The sequence below is a fragment of the Calliphora vicina genome, chromosome 4, assembly GCF_958450345.1.
Source record: "Calliphora vicina chromosome 4, idCalVici1.1, whole genome shotgun sequence".
Lineage (NCBI taxonomy): Eukaryota > Metazoa > Arthropoda > Insecta > Diptera > Calliphoridae > Calliphora > Calliphora vicina.
Window position 1 is genome coordinate 59252760 of NC_088783.1, and position 12808 is coordinate 59265567.

Below are 12808 nucleotides of genomic sequence, written 5' to 3' on the forward strand. Positions count from 1 at the left end.
CAATCAATGTAGGGCACATAAAATTCTACGCGTGCTGCAGCATACAAAAAAACACTTTTACTTTTTCCAATAATACTTAATACATAATGTAATAGCACTGCTGATATTATGCACTCTCTAGTATGAATATTGAATGAACAAAATTGTGCATTAAAACGCAATTTATAGATAATCAACCTAATTTTATGAAAACAAAACACTTGTGCATGACGTTTCATGCTACGAGTACAACACATTGTATATTTACAAGCTCTATTGTTATGGTTTTTCCCATTTCTGCAAGTTTTTCTTTCATTTTGTGCAAAATTACAAATAACAATTGATTGGCACAATTCTGAAACAACAAGGAGAGGCCCTCTTACAGCAAAAGCTAAAAATAAAAAAAATAATCAACAACATTCCAAGACAATTACCAGCGTTTGTTCTAAATAAGGAAAACGAACACACACACAAGGTTTGATAATGAAAACCAATAGTTTGGTGGTGGTTTAGTTTAGTTTGGTTTATGGGTTATTATGATTATTATGTTCCATAAAATAACTAACAATCAACTGATATGGGGGGCATTGTAGGTTTACAAATATAGTTACATATAGTATTTGTTGTTGTTGTAATTTATTTATTTGACTTACCTTTATTTTCATTACGTAATTGGAGGGTACAAAACCAATATTACCCTTCATGCTGACCACTTGCCACCAGTTACGTTGACGTGCTGAGGTCTGATATAAAATAAAATATTCACCCTCATCGAAACTGATGGTTTTTGGATAGACGGCTTGAAAATCATATAAAGCTTTAAGCATTTCGATGTTATCTGCAAATAAATACACAAACACACACACACTCTGCATTAGAAAATTGATTTGTTAAGAAAAAATAATCATTTAATTAGAGTGTAAATTAATTTGTTAAATATTTCATTTATGGTTAAAGCAATTTTCAAGGATTTTATACTCCTTGTATTTTTTAGTATTTATTTTTAAGCACAATTTAGTTGGCAAAGAATATGTGAACGAATAATTTTTAATTTAAATCCAACTTTACTGTGTGATAGAAAAACTGCAACTACTAAAGGATTTTAGAGAAACAGATGAACAAACGGAATAAAAACAGGGAGGTGGTGACAATTGTCAAAAACAAAAATCACTTGACTTGGTGGGGAGAGAGAGTGTGGCAGCAAAGGAAACAAAAACAACAACATGAATAAATAATTGTTGGTTGGCAAGGCAACGAGGATAATCATGTGTAAAAACAAGGAAATAAAACAAAAACAAACATGAAGACGACCCATACACACGCTCACAAAAAAAAAGAAACAACAACCAACTCATACGAAAACAATAGTGAAAAATAACAACAAAAGCAAAATATGCAAATTAAACAGTCTCAAAAAACCGCTACATTTTAGCTAAATTTTAATACACAAACACACACATTCTAGTTGGTCTCTCGCTCTCTGGCTTTTTCAAACACTCTCGCACAGGTACTGATTCTCCGTTATTTACTCGTGCAAGCAATGCTGCCAGACTGAAATTTTCCTTTTGAGATTTTGAAAATACATTTAAATATTAGATTAATTAAATATGCATGTAAAAAAGTAAAATTAGAAGAACCTTTTTTAACAACATTTTAATGTTTTTAGATAAACATGAGATAAGTTTTGAAATGAAACTAAATTTGGCTATTGCTCTATAATTAAAGATGACGGATTTGAATTCCAGTTTTATCCCAACCTGATTAACAATAAATTTCATAGGTTATTGTAATAGTTTTGTTAAATAATTTGTTAATATGAAGAATAAATACAAGTATTGTCTAGAATTGTAGATTACTAGAGTCTGACACAAACCGGTGTTTCAAGACGAATCCGAATAGAACTTAATATTCGGTCAAACAAATTTTCTATTGTTCAGTTGGTTTTCAAAAGTATTTATTAATTTAATTTTAGAGTCTCCATTTTAGCTCCATTAATACTTTTTCTAGGGAACAGTTTCTACATGATGCTTTTACAATAAAACATATGTTTTAGTATTATATTACTTATGTATATTTAAAACTTGATTATGCTTTAAAATTCCTCAATTTATATTTTTTCTTTATAAAGTAAAGGTATTCGGCCAAATTTTGAGTCCGAATTTTAAGTCCGAAACGTAGAACAAAAATCAAAAATTCATGTGCCCCTAAAAAATATTGAATACACCTCTTTTACAGTAATTCAAAAATGCTACTCTTATTTGTTATTGGTTCAGAAGATATAGCCCTTCAAAGTTGACTGATTTTCAGTTTTCAAAAAGACAACAGACAATTTTTAGGTAATTTGGTCCGCTTTCAGATACAATATATCGAAAACTATGTAACTGATCGTCATTATTTTTGATTCTTTTGTTAGATATATTTATTAAGAAAAGAATAAACAAAAATTGTACTGTTCCTTTGTATTTGTCCAGGTAAATCCATATTTATTTACCAACTATACATTTTTTCAATATTTCTCAACTTTGATGGAAAATAAAAAAAAAACTATCAATTTCTATATTTGCCATATTTTCAAAATAAGTTCTTTGATTATTCCTTTACCTAATGCAAAAATTCCCAGGTGCCCGTTCTTGCCCCATTTTTAGCTAGAGGTCAAATTTTGAGAAAAGACATGGTTCCAAACGATATTTACTAACTATACATTTTTTCAATATTTCTCAACTTTGATGGAAAATAAAAAAAACTATCAATTTCTATATTTGCCATATTTTCAAAATAAGTTCTTTGATTATTCCTTTACCTAAAGCAAAAATTTCCAGCTGCCCGTTCTTGTCCCATTTTTTGCTAGAGGTAAAATTTTGAGCCTTTAAAAACAAACATAAAAAATTTTAAAAAATATTTTATTTTACTTTCCATAAAATTGATTTTTCCACAAATTTCAACTTTGATAACCCATAAGTAGGCACCTGAAAGGCGTAAAACCATTTTCAAACACTAATTTTATAGGCTGATAAATTATCTATCATATGCCTTTTAAATTTTTGGATTATCTCATTTGGTTCAAAAGTTATGATTTTTGCAACGAAAAAACTCAAATGGCGCCACTGTGCGTCGGGTTATGTAATGTTGAGATAAAGGCAGTGGTGTGACTTTAATCAGATATATTCGAAGGTTTTCAAGAGGGAGTGATGTTAATTTAGGGGAACATAAAATTAGTGTGAAGTTTCAGCGCATACTAAACATACTGTTACGAAATTGTACTTGAATTCAAATATAACGATTTTAAGGGCTGATTTAAAAGTAGCATAATGCTTTCAAATAACAGTGCTGTAATAGCAAACTGTAACATATCTGTGGGCATTATTAAATAAAAGCTTTCAGTTGAACATGGATCGTAAGTTGGCAACTGTAATGGACGTTTATGTCAAGAAAACAAAAATTCACACTTACCTTATTTTTCTAGCAATTTATAATTTGTCCCATTGAACTTCAAACAAATGTCACCTAAGTCTTTCAATTTTCACTAAACAATTAACTAAATAATTTATTAATTACAAATCATTTTTCTTTTCTAAATTAAGAAAACGTTTTGTTTTAAAATTCACTATTTAAATTATTTGTAATTTTTTTGGGATAAATACTTGTTGTTAACAATCATATGTTTTTTTTATACTGTTTTGTTTTGGTTTGGTTATTCGTTTTGCATGTGTTGATTGAGAAAAATCTGATAACGTAGAAGAGTTTTGTCTGAGCTAAACGTTGACAGGGTTCGGAAATTTTATTCATGCATACTTAGATATAATGACTCGTTAACGAGTGAAATATAAAATACCTTAAATGTTTAAGATTTAATAAATAATCTAAATTTAATAAAATATGTGGTTAATAAAATACCAAACATGCTAAATAATGTAAAGTTCTTTTGGTTAATCGGCATGAAGAATGGGGAATGAACATTTTTTATGCATGATCATGAGTGGAGTCATATATCTGGCAACTTGAAATGTTTCTATCAAAAAATGACATGAAATATGAAGTTTTATTTGACAAAAGATTTCTTCTGTCAAAGATAAATTTTGCAAAGATCCTTTTCCTGTTGATGGTCGAATCAAAAAGTTAACACATTAACATTATCGGAATAAATATCCTTAATTTCTAAAGCCATCCATTTACAATTGGCTACAAGGCACAAATAACTTTTGAACAATAATTACCAATTATCTATCATCAGGTAAATTTTCTATAAATTAAATTAATTTCTACAAATTCTGATATAACTTTAAATTAAAGGAAAAGCTTACGAGTCCAAACACTCAACATTTCTATCTCAAAATTTTGGCACAAATTCATAAAATTAAATTTATGTCACCGAATGTGTTTCAATTAGGAGACAAATAAGCAGGTAATTTTTATTTGAGTTTTAAATATGTTCCAATAAAACATATTCTTTATTAATTTATATTGTTTTCTGTATTAACATTCAAAGAAAACCACTCAAATCTGTTGAACAAGTTCCCAAAACCTGCCTAGGGAATTCCTCTTCCAGGGGATTCCTCATGTTATGGATGAGTCACCAGACAACAGTGCTTCTTCTGCATCTTCCATGATTTTCGTGCTCAACATCATTAAAACCAACAACACTAACCAAAAAATTCAAAACAACAAAACAAACCAAATCTCGAACTCTTTTTTTTTTTTTTCAACTAAATAAATAAAACAAACAAAACAGAGTTTCCCAATCTGTTATCTAAATACACCAAAACAGTGATTTACAACCAAGCAAATATAAAAAAATTGGTGATAATTAAAGAGTGAAAAAAAAAAATGTTTCTTTAAAAATGTGAAAAACATAAATATCTCCACACATACATATAATTATAATAATTTTAAAATTGTTTTTTTTTAATCTTGCAAAAATTGTGTTACTAATTATGTTCGTTCATTAAATTTTGCTTTTGTAACATAAATAACCAAATGCACCCTATAGTATGTAGTATTGCATTATACTTAATATTTATTAATTGAATATATATTAAAATTTGCCTAGTGTAAAGATAATATAAAGGAAAAACACAATTCCAAACAATTAAAATGAAGGCACCCTACAATATATAGTGTTTATTTTTTAAAAAAAAAAGGAAATTATGCTCATGTCCAAATTGAAAATTAAAACTGTATAAAAACTGTATTAACTAAATCGAAATTGATCAAATATAAAGAAAAAAAATGAAATATAGAAAATAACTAAAACTTAAATATAAACTACATTAAAACAACAAAATATAAATACCTAAAACATATACGTATAAAATATGGTTAAAATTAATAACTAAAATTTTTCAAAACAAATAATGCAAGAAAATAACGAAAATAAGTAGATTTTATTTTCCCACAACATAGCGCACGTCGAATTCATGGAGAAGGCCTTCTACAGTTTATTCGATTGGTGAGTAGATATATATGTAATCTCTTAACTTGCTTATTTTTTTCTTATTTATCTTGCATCTTTCGTAACAAACCAAACAAATGAAAACAATTTAGTAAAGAATGATCAAACCTGTTGTGACCTAAATACTATTTCCAGTATTTAGAGAGATCAAACTCGTTGCAAAATATTAACTCTCTATTTTTATTTCGAACATGTCGTGACCTACTTTTGGTTATAACCTACGTAACATTTACACACGAACATGTATATTCATGATCAGCTGTTCATGTCTGAGTTCAATGAACTTTACTAAATTTCTTTGCATTTGTTTTATGGTTTTTTCTTTTAAAATTTGCACTATGGGCCAAATTACTATGTATATTTTTAAAAAAAATTTTGGCTTTTGGTGATAGGAAAAATTAGTTTTGGGTATTTAAAAAAATAATGTTTATAGTTAATTACAAATAATATTGTGGAATATTTTATAAACTTCCAATTTGATTTTTTTTTGCATTGTTAAGATCTTTGTTAAAAGTTTGTTATTAAATTTTACATATTTTTTCTATTAACAATTAATAATGTTAAATTTAAGCCATTGAATTTCTAAATTTTAAAATATTTATAAATTCTAAACGAAATATGAACATTTTGAATTTAATTATAATAAATATGTCAAATATGATTGAGTAAATACTTTGTTTCGTCTTCTTATTGGTTAAGTGTAAGAATGAAGAGATAATACACAATTAGGGGTTTTACAAAATTTACTATGCCAGTAGAACTATGGCTGGTGAGGGTTTTGAGGCACACGTATCCAAAACATCAGGATGGCGTATAAATAGGCAGAAATGATCAACTATAAAATTTGTTTTAGTTTTAAATTCCTTTCATTTATAACTAAATTTGGGGTCTTGTTTATTTTTTTTTAGTTATACAAATCCAGTTAATTTATCCATTTAGTTTTTTTCCGGGAGTCTATAACAAGAGCATGTAAAAGTTCGCAAGGTTAGGAATTAGGACACGAACCCCCCAGCCGACTGCTTGCTAGTGTATCAAAGGCTCCCATCGTCCTTATTTCCCTAGCTTTTGTTAAAACTATGGCTCGTAGCTGTGAAGAAGTGCAACATAGAAAGGAGGTTTGTTTTCGACTTAACTCTTAAACCTAGTATGGGAATTTCCCTTCAAATACAAATTATTTCACGCATGATCCTTGTTTTTTTTTATTTATTGGAATTTCGTTTAATTGTCTATACTAGATACTTAGATATTGTTTCGAGTAAACAATATTTTTTTTCGAAGTTCTTTTCGTTGTTTTACATTACAAAAATGGCGCCCAACGTGGGGCCCGAAGGAATGGCTCGTTCTTTCTGGCTCTAAAATTTGTTTTATTAAGTAGTAGATTTCATTTTTTAGGTAATTCTAAAATAATTTTTATTGAAACAAAATTTGATAAAGAATAACTTTTATATCTCTTCAGGAATTTTAGTTACTTGAGGTTTTAAGGTTCGCGTAGACTAACCGCTGAGTTTACAATAGTCCTTTCTTTATCTTATAGAGTGCAATGAAATAAATTTTAGTGTTACTAAGTTCTGTAATAGTCTAGCGTATTTATGAATATTGAATCCGAGTTTTAGCTCATTTTTATACAATGGAAATCATAGATTCGCTATCTGCAGTTTATGACCTAGTTTAGAAATGATTGGGTACATAGGAAAAAATTGTGACCTTGCTAATGGGACCAATTTCATACATATTCTAGTCACATTATCGAACTCCATAGCCTAGTATTGTTTGTTGAATAGTTGATTATTTTATATGACTGTTTAAATAACTATTATCTTATTATTTTTTACACGAAACTATTAAGAAGACCATTTACTATTAGTTTTCAGCAAGATACATTTTATAGATTTGGAAACCGAATCAAAAGTTTTATATTCTTTAAATTTTCCCCTTTAATTTCTAGAAAAATTTCTACAACGAATTTAAAAATTTCAATTAAACCTTATTGCTAATTTGTTACTTGTTAAAAGTTAAGATTTTCGAAATTGTTTTTTTTTCTATTGCGAAATATTGTTTATTTAAACACATTATTTTTTTATTCTAATACAATTTATATATCCTACACATTTTTTTTACCAATATATTTTAATACAAATTCCGTTTTCTTTATAAATTTTCTATTTTATAAGACTTTGTTCACATAAATTTATAAATAGAAAGTAAATTTGCTTAGTTTTCATTTCCATTTTTTTTTGATTTTTCTTCTTTTAACACAATGGCAACAGATCCTACATCTCCTCCAACCACAATACCACCACCTTTGCCTTCGGCACCGATTTATATAGAACCATCGGTATGCCAGATTTGTATAACATCAATGAGTGAGGGACAGGAATGTTTGATCATTAAGGAGTGTAAACATGCTTTCCATAGGTCATGCATAGAAACTCATTTAGCCACATTTTCAGATTGTCCGATTTGCAAACGACACTGTCAGTTGTCTGAATTAAAAAAACTTACGATTCAACCAAAAGGTAGTTTGGCAAGAATCCCTAGTACAAAGCCACGAGGTGCAATGTCAAAGCATTATCAAACCAGAAGCGTTAGTAAGAACGTAGGTCAAGACCCTATAGATATTAGTTTTAGTCATGAAGCTAATGAAGAGAGTGTCCCATCGTCTGCGACTAATGCACCGAATCCGACAATTGACTCTGAAAATGAACCGACTGTAACAGCAACTACAAGTAATAATAATATTGATTATCAAGAGATTAATCGAATGATTGAACAAAATTTGACTCGTCTTTTAACGAATTTAAATTTTGCTCCCAATAATCACCCAGAAGTAAATCAAAATCAAAACACACCTGCTAGTATCTTTAATTCGAATAACAACTTGTTCGAACAACCAAACGTTAATATTGTACATTCCCCAATTCGTGTCAATTCATCCGCTAATTCTTATCACAGCACCTTAAATGCTGACAAAATTTCTTTAATAATTCAAAATTGGAACGTTAAATTCGACGGTACGTCTAATGGTTTGAATATTGAGGAATTCTTGTATAGAATTAGAACTTTAACAAAAGATTATTTCAATAATGATTTTTCAATTATATGCCGAAATTTACACATTTTGTTAACTGGTAAAGCCAGAGAGTGGTACTGGCGATACCACAAAAGAGTCCAGGTCATTGAATGGATCGATTTCTGCGAAGCGATAAGATGTCAGTACCGCGAGTTTAAATCGTCCTTTGACATAAGAGAGGAGATTCGCAATAGAAAGCAGAAACCTGGAGAAACATTTGACTCCTTTTACGAAGCGGTTTCCACTATTATGGACAAACTACCAACACCAATGTCTGAGCTCGAGTTAATTGAAATTTTAGCAAGGAATTTACGTCCAGACATTCGGCAAGATCTCTTGTACGTCCCTGTGCACTCTATTCCACATTTAAGAAAATTAGTGCAAATGCGGGAGAATTTCTTATCAGAGGAGCATGTTCGTAAAAATATGTTTTCTAGAATTTCCAACACAAATCCCTCTCGTCGTATAGCTGATATATCGGCAGAAAATATTGATGAAAACTCTTGTAGTTTAGAGGAATTAGATACAGATTTATCCGTTAATGCTGTACAAAATATTGATTTTAATGGTAAATGCTGGAACTGCGAGGAAATAGGTCACCATTGGCAGGATTGCCTCAAAGACAGGACCATATTTTGCTATGGATGTGGGGAAAAACAAGTATACAAACCTAATTGTTCTAGGTGTGCATTAAAAAAGCAAAATATGTCAAAAAACTTAAGGAATCCATTCCCAAAAGAAAACAAATAATATTAAATGATACCATTTCTATAAACCAACATTTTCCTGATACTGACCCCTGCAAACCTACCGGACATGACGATAATAACTACGAATTTGGTAAAATTAAGCTACTCCAACGCAAAAACGATGATGAAGACAAAAACTTATTAAAGAATAAGGATATTTATAAGTCTGGTCAATTTTCAAATAAAATTATCTATCCCCGTTTACCTTATCATAAGCGATGGCAATTATATCTTGAGAAACGAAATGAAATTTTTAACGTTTCATCGATATCAGAGTCCACAAAAAAGAAACCAAAACGATCTACAGTTAGATTAAGAAAATATTTTCGATTAAAAAAGTTTTGTAGAAAAATGTTAGTCTCAACCATAGTATCTGATGCAAAAGATATGAGATATTATGCAAAAGTAACATTTTTGAATTTTACCGAATATGGCCTCTTAGACACAGGTGCAAATATAAGTTGCATAGGCTCAAATTTAGCAGAACAAAATTTTTCAAAATATTCAAATTTTAACAAATGCAAGTCATATGTGAAAACAGCAGATGGTAAACATCAATCTGTTTTGGGATGGTTAGATGCTGATATGTCTTTCAAAAATAGTACAAAAACCATAAAACTATTTATAATTCCATCTATCTCTCAGCGACTTATTCTGGGACTAGACTTTTGGAAATTATTTAATTTATGTCCAGAATTAACTGGCTCCGCCAATATTATTGCCTTATCTAGTCCTTATGATAATCCTTCTGATTTGAATGGTATGTCTGAGGTTTTGTCTGATTTTTCTAAAACAACTCATCCCATTGAAGAAAATTCATATCCACTTGATAATGAACAAAAAGGGCAGTTAGAATCTATTATTAGTCTATTTCCTAATTTTGATAAACATGGACTAGGTAGAACAAAATTAATTGAACACAAAATCGATGTAGGCAATGCTTCTCCTGTAAAACAAAGATTTTACCCAGTGTCACCAGCGGTAGAGAAGCTTATGTTCGGTGAAATCGATAGGATGCTAGCTTTAGGGGTTATTGAACCGTCTTCGTCCCCGTGGAGCTCTCCAATGAGGTTAGTGGTAAAACCTAATAAGGTGCGTCTATGTCTAGATGCAAGAAAATTAAATATGGTTACTAAAAAAGACGCTTACCCGTTACCAAATATCGGTGGCATATTTGCAAGGCTTCCTAAGGCAAATATAATTTCGAAATTAGATTTAAAAGACGCCTACTGGCAAATTGGTCTGGACGAAGCTTCGAAACCTTTGACGGCTTTTACTGTGCCCGGAAGACCGTTGTATCAGTTTGTGGTGATGCCGTTCGGGTTATGTAACGCCCCACAAACCATGTGTCGATTGATTGATGAACTTATACCACCAGATCTAAGGAATAGTGTTTTTGGTTACTTAGATGACTTGGTGATTGTTTCTGAAGATTTTGAGTCCCATATTGAGATATTAGTTAGAATAGCATATCAATTTAGGAAGGCGAATTTAACTTTAAACGTGCCCAAGAGCAACTTTTGTGTAACTAGAACGAATTACTTAGGTTTTGTAATAGGAGACGGAGGTGTCACAACAGATCCTGAAAAAATTAGTGCGATAGTCAATTGGCCCATTCCTAAAAATCTCAAACAAGTGAGAGGATTCCTTGGATTGGCGGGATGGTATCGCAGATTCATCGAAAACTTTTCAACAGAGGTGTGTCCCATAACAGATGTTTTGTCAACGAAAAAGAAATTTACTTGGACACCAGAAGCTCAAACTGCTTTTATAAGAGTAAAACATCTGTTGACAACCGCTCCTGTGTTGACAAACCCGGACTTTTCGAAAAAGTTTTTCCTGCATTGTGATGCGAGTGATTATGGCATTGGCGCAGTTCTGGTGCAATTGGATGCTCAAGGTGAAGAAAAGCCCATTGCATACATGAGTAAAAAGCTTAATGCAGCGCAGCGTAATTACTCCGTCACAGAGCGGGAATGCTTGGCAGCTCTGGAAGCCATCAAAAAGTTCAGATGCTATTTAGAAATGCAGGAGTTTGAGGTTGTCACAGATCACTCGAGCCTACTTTGGTTGATGAAACAACCAGATCTGAGCGGAAGACTTGCCCGATGGGTTTTTAAATTACAACCGTACAAATTCTCCATAAGTCACAGGAAAGGAAAAGATAATATAGTTCCTGATGCATTATCCAGAATCCCAATGGATACAATCAATTCCTTGGAAGTTGTTGAGCCTGAAGTCGACTTAAACTCACCCTACTTTGAAGACCAAGAATATGAGGATTTAAAAAACAAAATAACTCAAAATCAAAGTAAATATCCCGATGTTAAATTAGAGAATAAATATGTATATATACGAACAGAACATTACACTGGTGAAGAAGAGCAGGAAAATTCATCTTGGAAATTGTGGATACCCTACAGACTTCGAGAAAGTACAATAAAAAGAGCTCACGATTCCCCTACTTCTGCGCATGGTGGTATGATTAAAACTTTGGAATTATTGAGAAGAAATTTCTATTGGCCAGGTTTAATTAAAGATGTGAAAAACTATGTAAGAAACTGTGACATATGTAAGGCTACCAAAGCGCCAAATTTTATAATGAAACCGCCTATGGGGAATCATACAATATCACTGAGGCCTTTCCAACGGTTATATATTGATCTTTTAGGACCTTATCCGAGAAGCAAGTCTGGATTCATTGGCTTATTAATTGTACTTGACCACCTTACAAAATATCACTGGTTATGTCCTCTCAGAAAATTCACCTCAGCAAATATTCAAAATTATTTAGAACAGAACATTTTTCATATGTACGGTGTTCCAGAGGTCATAATTAGTGATAATGGCAGCCAATTTAAAGCAAATGAATTAAATGCATTCCTTACAAAATATGGCATAAAACACATGTATACTGCATACTACTCCCCCCAATCTAATGCGTCCGAAAGGGTCAACCGATCACTTATAGCCGGAATTAGGGCATATTTAAAAAAAGACCATCGACTTTGGGATGAACAGCTCAGCGCTATTAGTTGTGCACTCCGAAACTCCTACCATCAAGCCATTAAAACTTCACCCTATCACGCACTTTTCGGGTTTGACATGATAACCCATGCGTCTTCTTACGAACTTCTTAGAAAACTAAAATTGTTAGATGAACCATCTGCTAAAATTTCTCGTGACGATCACTTGCAACTAATTAGACAAAATTTAAAGAAATATATAAAAGAAGCCTTTGACAGGAACCAAAAACAATATAATTTACGTTCAAGACCACAATCCTTTGCTATTAACCAAGAAGTTTTTAGGCGTAATTTTGCGCAAAGCAGTATGGAGAAGAGTTTTAATGCCAAATTGTGTCCAATGTTTGTTAAAGCAAGAATTCGCGAAAAAATCGGTAATAACTACTATGTTTTAGAAGATTTAGATGGAAAACTGGTAGGAACCTATCACGGTAAGGACATTCGTCCATAAACGACCTGTTTCAAGCTATTTTCCTTACGTAAAACTTGGAAAATATCTAGTTTTGTAATGGACGTTTATGTCAAGAAAACAAAA

General features: G+C 31.0%; 1 protein-coding gene across 1 annotated transcript in view; it reads right to left on the reverse strand.

Moving 5' to 3' along the window:
• Positions 1-12808, reverse strand: part of LOC135958252 (NCK-interacting protein with SH3 domain) — a 49095-nt gene that overhangs the window by 30646 nt on the left and 5641 nt on the right. Inside the window, exon 2 of the mRNA XM_065509146.1 lies at positions 633-817. Within this exon, the coding sequence (XP_065365218.1) occupies positions 633-817 (185 nt within the window). The remainder of the gene's footprint in view (positions 1-632; positions 818-12808) is intronic.